Source organism: Stegodyphus dumicola, chromosome 5, assembly GCF_044657685.1.
Source record: "Stegodyphus dumicola isolate Sdum_Otavi_A_Nest chromosome 5, ASM4465768v1".
Taxonomy (NCBI): Eukaryota; Metazoa; Arthropoda; class Arachnida; order Araneae; family Eresidae; genus Stegodyphus; species Stegodyphus dumicola.
Window position 1 is genome coordinate 178,320,839 of NC_140772.1, and position 21,088 is coordinate 178,341,926.

General features: G+C 32.4%; 1 protein-coding gene and 1 long non-coding RNA gene across 2 annotated transcripts in view; one reads left to right on the forward strand and one right to left on the reverse strand.

Moving 5' to 3' along the window:
* The window catches only part of LOC118199505 (diuretic hormone receptor-like), a 509,054-nt gene that overhangs the window by 481,212 nt on the left and 6,754 nt on the right, over positions 1-21,088 (forward strand). The window contains exons 10-12 of the mRNA XM_085817429.1: positions 2,272-2,357; positions 9,599-9,731; positions 14,723-14,764. Coding sequence (XP_085673555.1) covers positions 2,272-2,357; positions 9,599-9,731; positions 14,723-14,764 — 261 coding nt within the window. The remainder of the gene's footprint in view (positions 1-2,271; positions 2,358-9,598; positions 9,732-14,722; positions 14,765-21,088) is intronic.
* Positions 1-21,088, reverse strand: part of LOC118181749 (uncharacterized) — a 273,477-nt gene that overhangs the window by 191,619 nt on the left and 60,770 nt on the right. The window lies entirely within an intron of this gene.

The window sequence follows — 21,088 nt, forward strand, 5'->3', positions numbered from 1 at the left end:
TGTGTGATACTTATCAATATACGACAGGTAAAATACTTTAAAAAATGTAACTACATAATTTTCTTTTACTTTATAATTGTATACTTCAACTTTTATTAAAAAATTAATACAATGTTTTCAAAAATTCCTGAGATATTTATGGCCACATATGTCTTAATGTTAAATAATTAAATCTTATAAAACTTATTTTAAAGTATTTAAGTAATATTTTAATTCTTTTAAACGTTGGTATGATGTTTTTAATTCGATATTCAAAAGGGAAGATGTGCATAAGGCAGAAAAGGTTAAGAATCCCTGAACGATTATCACGAATTCATATGCAGACATCATAACGTCTTTTCGTAAAATTAATTAAACTTAGTTAAATCTCGTAGGATAAATATCCATTCCTGCATCCATTCAGCAAGGCAGACCTAATCTTCATAACACTCAGGGAGGGGGCAATCGTATTGCACCTTGCCATCCTGTGACATACGAGACATGACCAATAGAATTGAATTGCCTAGTATGTTCTAAACTAACTTGCCAAAATGTATCTTCAATTTTAAGATCTTCCTCCACTAGAATGGTTAAATAAAATCAAACATTATCGTCCGTTGACAGAAACTCCCAGCTTTTCTAATTAAATCACACTGCATTAGGAAAATGTCTTTGGAGAATGTTAAAGTCTTTAAAGATGTTCGACTGACCTTGAACTGTTTCTAATCTGTTTATGCTGATGTACATATCAAATGGGGACTTTGAGACATTTTTAACAGTATTTAAATGTTTGCTAACTGACGGTTGACTTAAAGACAGAATACATTTTTATACGGATTTTTATAGGTATTTTCATATCTTACGTACCTACTATCTCTTTGTTTGCACTACCTTTGTGTTAATAAATACGCAGGTAATTGTCGTCATCATTGTGAATTTGAAATTAGTAAGAAGTAAGAACGGTTTATTCTTACTTTCTAAAAGTTTTCTGTCAGTAATTGCACATTCATTACCACTTCTCAGGTTATCCTTAGTTTGGAACAAGAATGCACATGCCATCCATTTTCGTTCAATCATTTCTCATACTAAAAATCCACGTTCTTGTCCCAAGCCACATGGTGAATTTGAAATTAATGAAAATCTAATAAGATTATTAACAACAGATGAAATTAACTAAATATATGTTAAGGAATGCATCATATTCTGTATATGTACTTTTATAGATGAAGAACATATGAAAATTATTTGGTCTTAATATTTTATACAGTGCAGTCTCAAGTTAAGTATGGAATTATATGGGATTCTGAATAATTGTTACTATATTTTAGGAAACCAACTATTTCTAATAAATAATGTTACGTTAATCCTGCAAACAATAAGTCAGGCTCACTGCATGCATTATTTATTTTAATTAAACACAAATAAATTTTAGCTCCAATTATTTTATTTGCCATACAATAATGTTCACCAGAGGAAACACAAGATTAAATAAGCAATTGAATTTCTGTATTTTTACTTTTTTTTAATCTACACATTGGTAATTACGAATGTACGAATGTGTAGATTCTTGCTGTGAAGATTTTCCGGCTCGACCCTCTTCAGCATTCAGCTGTTGTACTAGCATTCCAGCATTCAGCTGTTGTACTAGCATTTCAGCATTCAGCTATTGTACCTCTCAGTCACTGATAGGCCTCTAGAGATGCCATAGTTTGAGCTGGTTAGCATCAAATCCAATACCTTTCTTTCGTAGGCGAGTGCTTTAGCAGTTAGAATAAAAGCAGATCCCCCATATCTTTCTGCAAATAAGCCAAGTATCTAGAAATGTAATCTTTTATTTTTGTTTCATTTAGCATGGCAAAACAACAATATTCTGAAGTCGCTTAATTTTTCCAACATTTTTGACGCTTCGGTACGGGTAATTACAAAGATATGCTCAGGAAATTTGAGCATATGCTACATTTTTCTATTTTCCTCCTCGGTTTCTTCTCTATTTTCATTCTGAGCGGTTGTAATTATTTCACTATCCGCAAGCGAATTCTCGAGACGTCAGACGTGTTTACGAAAAGTCATAGAAATTCAAGAACTAAATTATCGAATACTGGGGAGACAATGATCGAAATATTTCAGGTAATTCCGTTTATCTTAACTCTACTTAAATTCTAGGCTTTAACCTTTTGCTAACATCTCCCAACCCTGGTTAAACGCTTTCGTCTAATCAGCTCTGTACTGTAATGCTGTTATTGTTTTGTCGATACGAAACGTTTATCTTATATATATAAAACTTTTTTTCAGATCAATATCTTTTTCCTAGCGAAAATAATGTGGGTGCTGATTACAAAGTTACGAGCTTCGAACACAGTCGAATCCAGGCAGTACAGGTTAGTGTGGATAATTTATAAGTCATTTTGCTGCTTTCACATCCATTACTTATTCCGTGAACAGCGTATAATTTTTTAAAGTAGTAAAGCCGATTTTCTTCGCATTCGCGCTTATCCTTTTTTATTTTTCAAGATTTTCCATAGCATTTGAAAACAGTTTAACGTGACAAGAAATCTAATCCTTTTCGCAAAGTTCCTCGAGCATAGAAAAAGAATTTTTTTTTCAATTTTTCCTTTTCTTATTCTTCACATTCAAGAAGAATATTTGAACTGATGATGTGTTTTTTACAAAATGAATAAACAATGCACAGAAAATTAATGATTCGTTAGGAGATGTATATGCCTACGAAATCCAAATTAGAAAGAAATTAAATTTCTTGTATGAGACCCGCTTCTAAGATATCTCATAATAAATGTTATTATTTAAAGGTCTTCACAATGAAGGTCTTTAATAATTTTTCTTCATTTCACATTTTATACAAGAAATAAAACGCTTTCTCTCTTTGAGTTATGCAATGAAAATGGAAAATATAATTCTGAAGGAAGGTAAACCATACAAGGAGAATATGGAATTCTGAGTGAGATTAATTGGACAAAATTTCAAATATTTTATTATTAATATGGATACATTTTGCCATATTCGTTCAGTCCAGGAAGCTGTCTTGCGCTATAAGATTAATTATACGTTTTTACCTTTTAAAATTTTACTTTCACACTGTCTTTTTCACAAAAATTTAAAACTAAAATACTTAATCGAGTAGTACAACATAATTTTGATTTCGTTTTACTGACGTTATTCATTCCTAGATGAACAGGTTATAAAACAAGTTCTTTTTCCTTATCCAACGCTCAAATTAACATGGTATCAAACACTTTGTGTTTATTCACTTATTATGCATCCAAATGAGTATCTCATAAAGTAAGTTCCCTTCTTAGATATCTAATATCTAAGCGAACATGATATGATAGTTTTTATTTTAGTTGAAATTCAAAGCTCCTAAATACAAGCAACAAATTCTATATAAAGATTATTATAACATAAAATATGAATGAAAAAATACATATTTTAGTTGTATTACATTCTGGAGGAACAAGTTCCCGTGAGGTAAGATATAACCTTTTCATCTCGTTTATGTTAGTTCGGCTAGACTCAAGTGCTTGCAAATGACCAAACAAGGTTAAAAAGTTCACGTGTGCGGCCCCCACACAATTCGTATTCTTTGAGCTGTTATGAGACCAATGCTGTGGCTTTGCATGAGCAATAACTTGTTCTGTAACACCTACACTTTACATTACAAAAGCCATAACTTCACAACTAGTCTCAAGATAATTTAGCGATTATCGCTATATCTGCCATCACTCTAGATTTCAGGCCGCCGACAGGCCAACGATTCTACGATTCTCCGTATATCAATTCTACATTCCATAAATCAGGCAATATATATACTACGAATAAGACGAATAATACGACGTAAAACGTAACCGAAAAATTAAGAGGGCGTGACTAATTCAGTTTGCAAGATATTCTAGACACAACAATTAATCAGAACGCTTTACGATTTTCAACAAGAGATACTCTTGCCGCTAGCAAGATCTTCATATAATCAGGATAATAACTTACCTGTAAATAGCTAATTTTATGCATTCAATATTAATAGTCAATTGTCCTTGTTATATTGCTAATAGAGCTTCTGGTAGATTTATAATAAATGTGTTTTTAGTTCCATACGTAACCTAACAAAACGTAACCTCGTACAAAATGCAAAGAACACCAATTACTATAACGGAGTCGCCCCACCAGCGCATCACCAGAACTTCACGTTCTTCGCCAAAACATAAATTCTTAGTCCAAGACCGAAATGAATTTATCTCAAAAACAGAAACTGCACATCTCATGCTGGAGTGTAATCGGCATGTTCTTTGTTCTCATAACCGTTAATAAATAATATTTGCCTTTTCCGATATGGATTAGGTTCGTAATTTGTTATTCTACATCTAAATCAGTTTTAGAGACCACGCTGTCTTATACAATGGTTTGCATAGCTTGAAACTGGCTGCTAGCACCTATCATCTACTTATTATTGCTTGTATTCTGGTGACTGCTGCATTTTATTAAGTGCTACCAATATCTACATTTTTCCTAGTAAAGTGAATTGGAATTACAGTACAAAAAGATAAGATAAATTAAATATTCAGCTGTCAATGCAATTTAGGTAACAAATAGTGTTAACCTTTAACTGCTGTGAGAGGTCTGAGAGACCGCTAAGGATTTTCTAACGTTTCCACCCACAAACACAAAGATTAATCCCTGTTCTTCCTACCTTCCAAAACCAGTCCCACAAGGTCACACATCCAGTTTTAAACTTCTAGCTTTATTATGGTTTCAGTTACCACGTTTTTTACTTTCTAAGTGGTCTGGAAGACCGCTCACAGCAGAAGCGTAACAGTGTTAGTGGACGATAGGCGTTATTTATCGTATGCTTGGTTTTCGTAAAAGTGATAAATATGGCTTCAAATTTTACAAGAAAACATCCCGAATGTATCACTAAAAAGAAACTGAATATCTTGTCAATTTTTTTTTTTTTTTTTTTTTTTTCTTTTTTGATGCCGAATACTCTGATTCTGAAGAATCATGTAGTATTCACAGCGAAAGCAAAAACCTGAGCTTTCAGCAGATGACTATGATAATTTTTCTAATGACTGTGAACAAAATGATAACTATTATCGAAAACATGACTTTAAATGGTGCAAACCAGAGCCAAATTGAGCGGTACGAACACCAAAGCATAACATAATTATTCAGCTCCCTGGGTCTGAAACATCCTGAAAAAATAGGCTCTAGAGCTAGGAATTTATGTTCATACATATTGTTCCAGTAATATCCTGATGCTACAAAAGTGAAAAGAAAAAATTAAATGCTTTTATTAGCTAATCAACTTTTAAACCGTATCTAAAAGTTAAATAACTGTCGCTTATTCTCCATGGAAACTGAAGTTAACAATAAAAACAATCTTTGGACGGAATGAAATTAAAAGAATGGATTTATTAAATCAAGAAGAAAAATTAGAAAAAAGTAAAACATATGGTCTGTGCCCACCTTGTAAGAACAGAAAAACAGCAAACAAATGGCTGAAACACAAGGAACCAGTGTGTCTTCAGTGCTGTCAAAAAATGTGTTTCGTCTGCGTGTCATCTTATGATTCATTCTTGTAAACAAAGGTATACTAATATATTAATAATTTATAATTAAATTCATTTTTGTACATCTGTGGCTTAATTGGCAGTAAGTCTCACACTTTCATGCATGCTTAATAAAATTTTTGTTCTTTAAAACGGAGAAAATAGTCATTTTTAATATGAATTAAACCACGTAAAATTAAATGATTAATCTTTAAAATGTGTTGATTTAAATGAATTAGAATTCTATAAAATGCATAAAGTATCTATAATATTCCTTAAAAAGGCATAAAAGTATATATTTTTACACGTTTCCTAAAAGCGGTCTGTGAGACCGCTCACAATAATTATATCGAAAAAATTGTCACGGCAGTTAAAGGTTAAAGTAATAAAATGTTTAAATAAACAGCAGGTGGTGAGTGAACATTTTAAAAGGCATAATTCTACATTATCAAATTAATTTTTACTTTTGAAATATCTTATTCTTTTAACATTTCCAAAAACTTATGTTAGCTCTTTAGATGCAAAAAGAAATGTTGCTTATATATACAAGATAAATAGATCAAATGACTTTGGAATCTTTTCAGTAATGAATCAAATGTGACTGTATACATTATTTTCTATGAAAGGAAAAAATAATATGATTCTAGACTACAAATAAAAAGGAAGAAAACCAAAACAACAAATTAAAAAATATTACAATATTTTAAAGCAAATGAAAGCTGATGTCTGCTGGATTCTTGCTGCTGGAACAAAATAAAATTCTGAGCAAGAAAACAAAAACCGAGATCTTCGTTCACTCTGTCCAGTGAGACGCTGTGAGTTTCGTACGAACTATAGCTATGCTAAGAAATTTTATGATTTACGATCTTCATCTGAAAGAAAAAATATATAAATCCTAGATTTATGGCCACATAATTCCCAAGATGGAATGCATAGCAAAAGGAATGTGTTATCAAGAATGAAATATTAAAAAAAAAAAAATTAAACACTCAAATTGTACAAATAGAAAAAACGTGTATGAGAGATATAAATATATTGCAGTCTACGACTATATTTTTATGCAATTTAAATACGTCCAAGCAGAAAGATTTTTTTGTCTACCAAAAGTGCTATTTTTCTTTAAAACGTAAGTACTCAAAAATCAATTCTACATTTGTTAAAGGCCGTATAACCCAACACATTTTTATTCAAAAACTTTCTAGAAACGCGTATTGACGCCACATTTAAATCATAAAATAAATCCTTTTTTGTGTTTCAAAAGTATGATTTAAGTACGTTAAGTCTATGCTGATCTATTTATATGGTTTCGTGTGTAAGAGCTCGTAATAGATTGAAGGTACGCAGAACCCAAAGTAGCTTGATAAAATTTATTTTACCAAAAGAAACACTTGTAGTTCTGGAACTTTCCACATCTTACAGCTCTTCACAGTAACACAGAATATAATCAGTAGCTACACTTCCAAAAACTTTGGTTAGCTCTTTAGACTACTTTTGGACAAACTACTAAGAACGTTAAATACAACGCAAAGCAAAATGCATCTAAAGAGCGTAGCTAAGATGAATATCTCAATAATCCAAATTCAGCTCTAAATTAATAACCACTACAACCAAACAGGTGCTTTCTCTGGTCTTATATAGTTTTTTCCCAGCCGCTAAGAAATCTGAAGTATGTCTCGATTTTTTTTAATTACCAAAGGCAAAGAAAAATACAAGAAATTTAAATACAGAACATAACAGGAAGTGGCCGAAAGTCATTGCCTAAGACAGTCTCTTGCACACCAATATCGAGTGTCTCAGAGTCATAACCAAGAAGTGCCCCACAGCTTCGAAGTTAGGTTCTATTCATGGGTTCCATAAGATCACAGAGTGGGCAAGATGGTTGAACAAGTATACCTATTCGGTAAAGATGTTCGCCCAGGCAATCCTGGCCTATAAGTAGCCGAAAAATGGGCCATAGCGTTACGTCGTGGATTTTCTGGCAAACGAGCGAAATCTTCAGCTTTCCATTATTTCGTCTTAATGCTGTCCAACAATTTCAGCAGATGTCTTTGTTTCATAGACTGTTTTATATTTAGCGGTATTGAGTGATGTTACATATCTGATTTTGTTGGTCGTAATACTGATACATCTTTTCGTGCGAGGAAATCTGCTTGTTCATTTTCATATATGTCATTGTGTCCAGAGATCCAATTCTAATTTTCTTATTTTTCTGCAATAGGCTTCAGATTAATTCTCTACACTAAAGAACTTCTGTTGATTAAGGCTTTCTAAAGAGCCAATGGCTGGAATAGCTTTCTTGAATCTGATAGCAGGACCGCATACTCGAATTTATTATGTAATTCAATAATTGCTTCAAGTCAATTCTAAAAGCTTCCACCTCACCATTAAATGCATTTTGATTTTTCCCAGCAGAGGGATAAAAAAAGGCTAGAATAAACTCCCGAACCTGTGGACATTAGATCATCACTATATGACCCATGTGTATAAACATGCACCCAGTTATGATTCGGGTATTTAGTATAAATGGTTTCCAGGGCAAGGCATTTCAAGACCTCTATAGATGTTTCAGTTTTGGTAACTGAATCAGTCAAGTTAAAGTGTATCTCGACTTGCAATATAGAAAAGGGGTTTGTTGATAGGATATTTTCTTGTATTCGATCGATGAAACTAAATTCCCTCCTAGTTTTACGAACATTTTATAGGAAGCTACACCTGGTCTTGAGATTTCTAATTGTGCCCTGAAGTCCAGAAAGGATCTCCAATGCGGAGCAACTTTGATAACAGCTGTTTCTTCGATAATAGTTCTTTTTCAATAATAGTTCAAATGTTTTGTTCATGGGAGTTGATATAGGATAATTCATTAGAAGTAGGTTATTAACACCCCCAGTAATATGTCTCATTGCTTAATTTTGGAAAATTTCTCATTTTTTGAGAATTTGCTCACTTGCTGTTATGCAAGCAATGTAGTACAATGTTCACAGCAATGGAGGATAAAAGGTTATTAAAGTCTTGTAAGTACTATTTGTAACCGTTTTGGCGCTTCCGCATAAGGAACCAGCTAAACGTATCATAGTAGTCAAGCTTTGATAATAGCATTCCCTAAGTGGTTCTACATGTAGTCTCCAACTGAACTTGTTATTGGAGATAACGGCCTAAGTATTTAAATTTATTAGTATTTACAATCCAAGCATCTTCAAACTTTACTTCAGGGCAGAGTGCCTGATGGGTCAGTGAAAAGGACTGGACTGCAGTTTTATCCAAATTTACTATCATGTTATTTTCAGTGTACCAATTTGAAAGCACTGTTGTGGTTTGATTTAGTCGCTATTCTAGTACGAACTTTGCTTTTACAACTTTTCAAAATTACTGAAAAGCAATGAAGGCCGTATACAGTTACAGTTGCATATATATATTAAATACAGTTATCCAAATACAATACATATTACAGTTATATAGAGGCCGGACCAAAATGTCACCAGATCGTCACAAAGTTTGGCGACTTTTGGAGATTTCTCGATAAATTTGGCGACAAAAATTAATTCCCAAAACCATCGTCAGCTTAGCGATATCTCGCCAATTTAGCGTGATAATGCTTTACTCACTGTTAAACAGACTTGCCCCTGTATTCTTATTTTTCCGGGAAACATCGCCTCTTTAGATTTTAATGTTACATTATACAAAAAAATACAACTGTTTCACTAAAACTATTTATATATGGACAAAATTCGTCAGTACATGCTATCATCAATTTTTATTTTCAATTAAAATTCAATGAATCAAAATAGGAGCAACAAAGTTTTAAGTTATGTAATAGCCAAATCTTGCAGAAAATCTCAATTTAATTTACGCTCAACTTGGCAGAGACATTGGAAATTTTAAAAAATTTGAAAAAGTATATTATCAATTATTCTTAACAACTTATTTATTTTTAATTTTTGAAAGAATTCTTGCTGCATTTTTGGCAAATATTTTTCCCAAACAAACAGCTGTATTTTATTAAAATCTGTATATATTAAAAACTGTATTTTGGTAACGATTATAATTATATTATTGTGTTTTAGGAAAGCTGCTAAAGCTCTTCTTGTGTTGATACCACTTCTGGGAGTTACATATATTATAGTGATCGCTACTCCAAGTGATCCAGTGGCAGAAGTAGTGTTTGTCTATATACAAGCCACATTGCTCTCAATACAGGTAAGCCGCATTATTCCTACTATATTTTTCTGCACTATATCCTCAAACGCCAGTTACCCTGATACAGAAAGTAATATTTTTAATATACAACCTCACCGATGTAAATAAGCCCCATGTAGTTATAACTGAAATATATACAAGTTCATAAGAAGGCTACAGTTGAAAAAGGTTCCTGACATTATTACATTCATAATTGTGAATATTGTAGTAAATGTAAAATATATGCAACAGAAATATTTTGCCATTAGAAAAAAAATATTGATGATAATTTTTCAAAGTGTTCAAACACGTATATAAATATTTAAATTAATTTTTGTAAACAAACTGAAAAAAACATGAATTTTAGGCGCACTGTACACATTTTCTATTTGAATAGTAATACAAAGTTAAATAACTGATTACACATGAATTATCATAAAAAATCAGCATGCATTAACGCAAATAATATTTAATTGAATTTTAATAAAATATAAAATATATTGTGACACGCTGAACTTCGCTTATTTAAGTTTTAATTTAATTGACTTTTCATTAACAATGGCAATAGCGACATGTTGAATACAAGAAAGTTAAATACGCAGAGTTGCATATTTAAAAATGTATTATTCATTGCTTTTAAGTAAATTTAATCTTTTCATTTTTGTTGTTTACTTTCAAAATAAAGTAAATTGTAAAGCATTAATTAATATTTTTGCTTAAGATTATTGTTGTAGAAATTGAGAAAAATAGAGTTAAAACTTCCGTATTTTTTTTTAGTTCTTAAAAAAAAAAAAATAAATAAATAAATAAAATAAAATAAAAATAAAAATAAAAAAAATTCCAACTGTTTTCATATTTTTAGAAATTTTACTTATTATAAGGTTTCTTATTCAATTTTCTTCCCACTTAATGTAAATAAAAAGAGCTTCTAATGGTTAAACAAATATTTTAAAAAGCTTTATTCTGTATGTCAACAGAAATATAATAAAATTATCTTACTAATGCTAACGGTTAGTCTTTTTTTTTTTTTTATGCACAAATTATGTTGCTAAACCTTTATTTCTTAAACTGAAGATAATATTATTAAGCCTTCATGAATATGTATTTTGATGGAGAAAATGAGTGGTTTGGAAATTCAGTCTGTTCTTTTCCTTCAATCTAATTGCAAATGATATTTTACACTAATCCATTCCTTAAAAATTAAGCTTTTCTAACTCCTTAAATGCTTTTATAAGATGAATTGTATAACATTTCGTAATTATGTGTATTGACAATAACTAATGAACTGACTTTGACCAATTAAATCATCAGAGAAAAGGATAATAATATTCAAAACCTTGGATGCGTGAAAATTTATTATTTTAAATTCAGTTTTTTTATAATATATTTTACACTTAATATATTTAGGAAATTCTGAATTACATTAAATCTCAGTACAATAAGTAAATTTATGTCAATAGTCAGATCTTTTCTTTTCTTTATTTTTTCTTAATGAAAAAGTCAATCACATTTTATTAATAATGAAAAAAAAAGGAAACTTTGTTCAAAGGAATACCTTAGAAAAATGTTTAATCTGTAAAGTTACCGTTTATTACAAACTTTGGAATTTTATTACAAATAGAATTAAAAAATATACTTGAACTTTTAAAATGTATGTTCTCGTAAAGCTGTTTTAAAGAAAGATTGAAGAAACCCCCTACAGTCAGAAGTATTTATTCAGTCTTTTAATTTCAAGATAATTGTAAATTAATTTTTACTTGCATTGTTTCCTGAATAATTCCATGCGTTGTGTGGAGTCTAGTAGAACGTTTAACCTCTATGAAATGGAAGTCATGTTTTTGAAGTGATGTTTATAGTGCAAATAAACAAACGAACAAAGTGTGTGCATCATTCTTGATTTCATAAAAACAAAAACATTAATGGACGCTCACAGAGTGCATGCTGCATGATACGTTTCATTCAGAACGTGAGCAAGTTGCTTGCATTATGTGGTAGCATCCTACATTGTCGTGGGATCATTTGAATGGACAATCAACTGTTCCACATAGACTGCAGCAAACAGCACACCGGGATGTTTCTTTTGTGAAGCAAAGTACATACTGCATATTTGCTTTCTTATGTCCACCAGTATTAAGGAGTTATTTCTGGCGGATTCTCTAAAACTAGGACAAAGCTAAAGTTAGCTAAAATTAGGAAAGCCTACTGCGATACTGACGGCCTGGGTTCGGATCCCGGAGGAGACATGGATGTTTGTAAATGTATAGTGTCTTTTCGACATGGAGTTTCCCTAAATATATGGGGAACAGAAAGTTCTCTCGAGAGGTTGGTGATTGGCGAAGAGCCTCCCCGGGGTGCTCTCCATCCAAACTGGGATGGAACTGAGAGTACTGTCACCTGAATGGTGCTCAAGGTGCTATCCAACAATAGGCGCAAATTTTCTCTCCTTGCCAATAGAATTTCGTGGACTTGTGCAACGCAAAACGCAGTAAGACATTCTTATATCCCTTATATTTGGCTTTTAAAGTATCATGTGTATTTTGTTGACTGCATTTATACGCTAAACCTGATATCCATCATCTACCCAAGGACACACGGGCTTGAAAGCAGCTGACAAGATTGTTTACAAACATGGTTAAAGATGCGCAGGATATATGATGTTAATTTCTTTTTAATCATAAAAGAATTTTAAGGCACCATATCATAGGTAGATAGCCTCGAAATTTTAACCCTAATTAATAGATAAGGCAGTCACTCTTTGAGAGCAATTAGACAATTAATATGCCCAGCATCGTAATATGATTAATAAGAATTTGGCACATATATAAATAATTTTAGTGAACTTTTCTATCAAACTGTACTATTTGTACTTCCTTGTACAAAGTAAAGGAAGTATTGTAAATGCGAAAAATTTCGCTTGTCGTATTTTAACAAAAATAACCCATTTCGACCGCTGACGACTCCATCCGAATGATGTTTATCGGTTATATCTGTACGTACGAGCAGAATAGAGCACTCTTTTTCCCGAACCGGATTGTGAAATGGATTCAAAATGGGTTCAGAAGAGATTTTCTTTCGTTACGTCTGCACGTACGTGTGTGCGTGAATGTGTACGTACGTATGTATATATCTCACATAACTCAAAAACAAGTAACCTCAGAACGTTAAAATTTTGTATATGGGGTTACTATAACAGGTAGATGTGCACCTCCCTTTTTGATTGCATTCGGCCGCACCAGAAGTATGTATACATATACCCACTCTGTTTCCCGGCTCTGTGAGCTACGTTTTTTCATTCTTATATGTTCGTAAATTGCGCATTCTTTTGCTTTAAAAGTGATTGAATTATATTGTTTTTATGTTTCGGTTAAGGTTTTTATGCCTTTAGTTAATCTGCATACAATATTTTTAGAATTATCAACAATTTTAAAATTGCTTAAGTTCCACTAAGCCTAACGATGTCGCCATTTGTTTACATTTCAAATTTAGTAGCATAGTGAATTAAGTCAGTCTCTGCACCAACTTTAGTTGTATTTTTGCCCGGTGAGACCGAAAGCTTTGTGCACCGTAAAATGGGTCTTTCTGCCTAATTTTAATTAATTTAAACTCTAATTTTAATTGTAAAAAAAATTTTAATGGTTTTTAACTCTGTTTGGTGTTTTAGTTTTTCTGAATGTTACAATTTTGAATGAAAGTGTTTTGAGTTTTTATCTATTTTTTCCTTACCGCGAAGTGAGAACTGAATTGATTAAATGAGAAATATATCTCTAATGAAATGAGAAAAGTTTAAATACAATGCAACAAAAAATGTGAGTAATTTAATAGGCTGTACAAGGAAGTAATGTTTTCCGACATCATGTTTTTATATAATGTAACTTGAAAATACAAAAAAGCGAAGCTTTCCCTGAAAAGCAATATAGGGCCAAGTCTATAATAATCTGTTTGTACAGTATAGGGTTAAGTCATTTTAACATTGGGTAAATGGCTATTTCGCGAAATTCGTGATTAATTTTTGTCCCCAAATTTGATAAAAATATGAAAGTTGCCCAACTTGGCCGCGTTTCGGTCAAGTCCTTGTAAAACTGTAAAGGGTATTGTAATTGAATAACTGTAATTGATGTTATATATAGCTGTAAGCGTATTCGGCGCTTATATGCCTTCTAGTAATTTCAAGAAGTAGATGGTACTAAAAATCTTTTGACGGCCGGAATAAATGTATATAAGACAGAGAAGAACATCAGTTTTTGAGTAGTAGTTGTTTAGAATGTGAGTTTGGAGTATTGAGATATCTTCGTATGAGCTTCGCTCTTCATATATGCTTTGCATTGCGTTTTGTTTAACGTTCTTACTAGTTTGAAGTGTAATTCCTGATTGCACTCTGTGATAATGTGAAGAGCTGTACGAGTATTTTTGCGTGACGTACTACTAGAACTGTGAGATTTTTCTTTTGGTGAAATAAATTTTATCAAGCTATCATCAGTTTCGTGCACTTTCAGTCTATTACGAACCAGTATACACGCAACAGTTTTCGGTGTCAGTAATGGGGTTCGAACCCATGCTCACCGTGCGTACGGTTACATACGCCAACCTGCGTAGTTTTACACGGACAGGACCGAAATGTAACCAAGTTGGGGGAATTTTGGAGATTTCTCGCCAAATTTAGCGACAACAATTAGTGGCCAAACCATCGCCAACTTGGCGCTATCTCACAAGTTTAGCGAGATAGCCATTTACTCAATGTTAAATAGACTTCCCCTTGAATTCTTATTTTTCCGGCAAAACTTTGCTTCTTGAGATTTTCATGTTACATTATACAAAAAATACTATAATTGCACTAAATTTATTCATATATATGTACAAATTCGTTACAATAGTATAATATTGCTCCGTCTTGTAAATCGGATTCTGTATAAAATATTTCCAAAGAAGTATTAGTATTTTTTATTTTTATTAGTATTTATTTTATACCCAGTTATCACTATGTTTTAAAAATATTTTTTCTTTCTTTGCGACAGGGTTTTGTTGTTGCCGTGTTATACTGCTTTCTAAATGGAGAAGTGAGTATTTTTTTTTAACTTTGGTAATAATTCATGCTTAACCATGCAGGCTTTATTATTATTTAATAAAGCCATACAGGCGGTTTAATAATGCATGCAGGCATTTATATTTTTAAAATATTCTTTATTTCAGTACAAAGAGAATGAATTTGTTTCACTGTGCCTGCGATCCCGTATCATTTGTTGTTCGTCTAGTACATGCTCTTTCATTATGCAAAAAATATTCCTATAAAATCAGCTTTTTAGGAAAATAGTTAAATTCTGATTGATTCTGTTTAAACTTGACTATTTTATATATTAAAAAAGTCAAGATTTCTGCAGTTACAGGATGGGAATGACTAATAAAGATCACACGGTCCTATTAAATTTATCCATATGCATCAGTGATATGGAAGACTTAAGGAACGATTAATATATGTTATACACTATTAGAATATTAGAATACTTATAGCCGCCCAGACGGTGTAGCGGTTAGGAGTGCCTACTGCGGTAGCGAAGGGCCCGGGTTCGGATTCCAGAGAGGGCACGGATGATTGTAATGTGTAATGTCTCTTCGGCATGGGGCACTGTAATATATGGCGAGTCGAAAGCCCTCTCGAGAGGTGATGGTAGGGAACGAGGGGTGGAAGACCCTCGGACCCATTTTCCCAGGATCCTCTCCATCAAAATGGGAGACGAAACTGAGCGAAGTCACACTGTCACCTGTAGGGTGCTAAAGGCTGTTGCCAACGACAGATGAAAGCTTGCTCTCCTTGTCACGATGAATTTTGTGGGCTTTTTCTGATGTTACTGTCAAGCAAGTGGAATACGTCAAAACAAAAGAACTACAGAATACTTATATACAAAATTTTTATTTCTCATTTCCCGGTGATTCGGTTCTAACGACTGTCTAATGCATAGAGAAATAGTCGCGCTTTATTGTTACATGGAGTAAATGCTTGCCAGCACGAAATTTCTCATTCGTACTTTTTCACGCATATAATTGTTATGCATTTGTGTTCCTGTTATCTAATAAAACTAAAAAGACATTTATTAAAAACATAAAAATTTAAACCGTTAGGTGTTACGCATATAATTCGGAAACAGAAAACATTCAAAGAAGGTTGAATGTTATGAATGTTATGCCTGAAATGAATTTCTGAATATGTATATAATTCGGAAACAGAAAACATTCAAGAAAGTTCATTCAAAAAATGTTGAATTCAAAGAATTCAGAAATTCATTTCTGAATTCAGAAAACATTCAAAGAATTCCCCTTTAAATTTAAGTCCTTTATTTGTATCGTGCAAAATGTGTTATGGAGAAATGTGGTAGTTTCTGCTTTACATACCATTATGATAAAATTAGTAATTTATTATTCTGCAGTGAAGTATTTATCCTTATATATGAAGACTGACATTTTGCGACATAATTGCAAGTAGCTTGAAAATTGCAATTTTTTGTTACCTTAAAAGAAAGTCATCCTTATTTCAAAACAAGGTTTTACGTCTGCTGATATATTTTGTTATTAGCATTCATGATTACTTTTAAAAATGTCGGAAGATAATTTTGATTAAATAAGCTGATAATATAATTTTTTGCTAAATATCGTTTTGACTGTACTATACGATATGTCTTTAGCAACCAATTATATTGTTTGTTCATTTAGCTAAATTCTTTAAATTCTAACAGAATCTAATATACTGAGTAAATGAAATTTTTTCAAATTTAAAAACAGAAACAGAACACCAGTATCTTTGCCAGTTTAAGAAGTTTATTTTTATGGCAAAGGCTATCTCCAAAACACTACAAAGCAACCGAAAATTATGACATATTCTCTATCTCTGAATTCCATATTTAATGCTTTCCGCAAAAGTTCACCACTTTTTCCCCCGGTCTTTATTCCACGCAGCAAAAATGTTGAACTGTTCAAGACCATTTATCTCAATAAAACGTCAGAGCTTGGGCGAATGTGTGTATCGTAAAAAGGGTGTATGGACTTGTTTTCCGAATAATATAGCTACTTTTTATTTTCATTTTCTGTGGTTAAGCGGTTGTCCTGACAATGAACATTTGTTATTTTTCTTTACTATCGAAATAGCTTATTTTGTTGCGTGTTAGAGCACTTTATTATTACTGTCTTCAGTAAAATATGTTATGAAGAAATACTACCTATGCGCCTTTAACAGTTTTATCGCGATCTCTTATGCCCTCTATCTTATTCCGCATTTACAAATTGTTGGTCCACTACTCTGCTGAAGAATTGTTTCCTGTAACAATTCTATAATGTATCTTATAAAGTAATCGAAATGAAAAATTTATAGATATTTTAATTATTATGTTTTTTCTGATAAATGGAAAATAATTTTGTAACGATTAAATAAAATATGTCTTTCCTCATAAATGAAGAAACACAACTCTAATTAAAATGTTGAGCTGTAAAAAAGGAACGTAAATTGATAATAAATTAATTACAAATTAGGAAAACCTTAATTTAGTGATAAATATTGCTCATTGAATTATTTAAAGTAAAATAATTCAATGAGATTGTCGTTAAGGTTTGTCTAGAGAAATAAATGAATAGGAATAATGATCCTATTGTTTTAAAGAATTCAGTGAAATTTTATCTGTGGTTCTTTCAAAATTCAACGAAAGGCCTTGTTAAAGATTTAAACTTTTTGCTATTTTGTTTTATACTTATACTGAAAATGAAGTTTTCTGAGCTGTGACTTTATCTGATATGCGATATGTATAAAAAAATGTGAGCCGAGAGTAAGAAAGAGAGTATACTGAAGAAAACATCATGAGCAAAATCGTCACGAAGGAAAAAGCACTAAATAAAAACATCATGTTTGCGGTTTAAAAAAAACAGGAGGGGGGGGGGGGGGGAATTCAAAGGCAAAAACTTAAAAGTTTACTATCAGAATGTCATTTCAAAAATGAATGCAACGGTAAAAGCATATTTTAAATGATTTTTGAACTTCTTATATCATAAAATATATATCGCTACGATGCTTAACAGATCTTATGCCTTAGAAATCATATACAGCTTTATTTCTGATGCTCGTCCACTATAAAATGGCATTTCAATTTTCAAATACAAACTGAACGATTTCAAAAAGGGCAATGGCAACACTGTACGAAAAAAAACGTTTTTATCCCCAGCGGGCTACACTGTATATCGGAAATTCTAAAGATATGCTCTTTTTTAATATTTTGCGCTATTTGCTGTTGAATTGAATTTTATGGTTTCAGTGCGAAGATTATGATATTTGATAAATAAAAGTAACACACAAAATGTTAAAAAAACCCCTTTGGGTTTAGTATAAAATCTGAAAGCTTTCAGATTTTTTTTTAAAAATATTTTTTATCTTCACCCCCTTTTCGTAGAATTTTTACACAAAAAATGTTTAATTTAGCTTCTGAGATGATAATCACTTTTCTACTAAATGTCTGCAATGAAATCTAACTAGTTTACTAACTATTTTGCCATTATGACTTTAGTTATTAAAACATGTATACTGCTTTGGTCAGTTATTCTTAAAATTACAACCTAGTTATATTTTAATTAATAGATTTATTTTTTCCGTAAAATTACTTTTATGTGCAGTTTTTGAAAATTTTTGAATACTTGATTATCTTGAAGCTGAGCATTTAAAACTTTTCAGTTGATTGTTTAACGATAACAGCAATGTAAAACTTCAAGCATTGTTAAACTGATTAATACGTTATTCGATTTAATTCATTAAATTATTGTTTATTTATTTGATTCAAGAAAATTATTTTTGGAATGATATTATAAGAGTGAATTTCACAATGAGATGAAATCCTGTGAAAGTCAATTTAATTAAAATCAAACATAGCTAAGGCATAGACTTGTATATAATTTATGTGCATAATGACACCATTTGGGGAGAGGATTTAGAATATAAGATGTTTACCCTTTCATTAAATGAATCACTCTGTATTGTATAGTAAATGTTCTTAAATTTATGAAAGTAGACCATTCCATTGAAACCTAAATTAAGCTGAAGTGCGATGAAGCAAGGAAGCAAAGGCTATTAATGTAAGTAGGGCAATTCTTTGAACGTTCTCAGGACTCAAAAAGAGCTTCTTACTTCAAAACAACTAATACAAACAGTCTGAAATAATACTAAAAATAAGCATAATAAGTGTAATACACAAATAAATGGAAACTGCGTAAGTTATATAGTTTTGCTTCTCAGAATTGGGAAGACATCAATGGTGGCATTGACGCGTTAAGCTAAGTTGTCAGAAATTCGATAATGAGAGATGCAGGAGACTAGAATGCAGTATACAGCAAAGATGATGTTCGTTCTAAGTATCTATGGGGGATTAAATGCCACCCCATTGGAAAAAATTGTTGAAAAAAAAGATATAAAAACAAAGCAAGAAAAATAATAAAAGAGAATAAAAAATTGCGTGCATTAATTTTGTAGTATTCCACAACAACTATATTACAAATTGAATATAATCATCATTGTCAATAATATTAATTTCAATTCTCCCCATGTACAACACCGGCTCGTACCATTAGCATATTTTATGTAGAAAATTATCATACTTGTTATAGATATTTACATATTACTAAGATAGATAGCATTGCGAATTAGATATTAACATGGGATGGTACATAAGAACAAATTTGATAATGTATTGGACCTATGATACAGTATGGCTACATAATAAAACAGAAATATGCAAATCACATAAATTGCATAATCTTGCATAAAACAAAATACGTAATAATACTAGAAATATTAGTACAAATACATATAAGAAGAACAATGGTGCGGGAAGATACATATACGTTTCTTAAAAGTTAAAGTTTTTACTGACGATGAAAAATTCTGGCATATATGAAAGCACAGTAATTAATAGCTTTTTCAGTCCTAAACCGTGCAATTTTATTGGACAGCACATTTTCTCTCTGAGCTGTTCAGTGTTCAGGGTCCGGCAGTTTTAGATGATGGTTCCGATTAAAAGAACATTAAAAAATCTAGTGATCGGTCCTGCCACGATCACAGATGTTCGCGTCACTATACTCAGATCAGCTTATATAGGACAAAATGTGGCCGTGACCTGTTAGAAAATGAATGAGAATTGCTTAATTGGTTTGCAGTTCTGTCCTAACTTTTAGTTTCAACCGATGGTGCGTCTAGAATACAGAACATTTAAGATTGTCTATTGCGAATTATAGACGTAGGTCTCCTTATTACCTCCAATTTCTCTATCTGGTTATCATAATTTACGCGTCACGCTTTGTTTTCTACATTGGCTGATAAGTAAGACTTTAATGTCTCGTACCTAGATTTAACTGCTTCAACTGAAATACTCTGCTGGCCACCCAAATTACAACACCAAGAAAGACAAAAGATATCACAGCAAAATTTATCTAGTAGATAACATGTTGACCAAGTATCAAATGATTAAATTTATAGACTTCTGTGAAGTGCGTTTCCTTCCAGAATCAGTAGCCAGAGTAGCCGCCATTGTTGGAGATCACCGCTGCCACACGCCTCGGCATTGATTCAAAGAGACTTGGATGTGTTTTTTGGGTACAGCAGACCAAGCAGCTTCCACACGTTGCCAGCGTTGATCTGGTGTGGCAGATTGGGATGTAATCTGGGTCAATCGTTCAGCAACCATCGACCACATGTTTTCTATCGGCGAAAGATCCGGAGAGAGAGCCGGCCAGGGAAGCAAATTCAATCTGGCGATTGACGAAGAGCTCTTGGACAATGCGTGCCACGTGTAGTCGCCCATTATCCTGTTGAAATATAGCTGTGGGTAACCTGAAGGTAAGGAAGGACAATTGGCTCCAACAACTCGGAGATGTAGCGCTGGTTGTTTAAAGTACCGGCAGTGCGTACTAGAGGACTGCGAGAGTGATATCCAATACCGCCCTATACCATAAATATCCGGTGCAGGATGAGTGTGGCGGTGCATAACGCAGCTGTTCAGCATCCTCTCTCCACGGTGTCTCCAGACTCGAATCCGACCATCGTGGTGTTGCAAAACAGAAGCGTGACTCGTCATTAAAGACAATTTCATTCCATTCTGCCGTACACATCCTTCTTTCACCGCACCATTGGCGGCTGAGACGTCTATGGTTTTGCGATGCGATCGAACAAGTCGGTCCGTCGTACCGTCTTGCATCCAACAGTCGCATATGCGCATTACAGTTGTTTGGTTTCGTTCAACACGACTACCGATTTCCCTGAAACATAATCTACACTCTCGGTAGGCCAATATCCTTTCTCTGTCGAACTCGGATACGTGATCAAATGATGATCGCTGTTTACTACGAGGCATAATTGATCG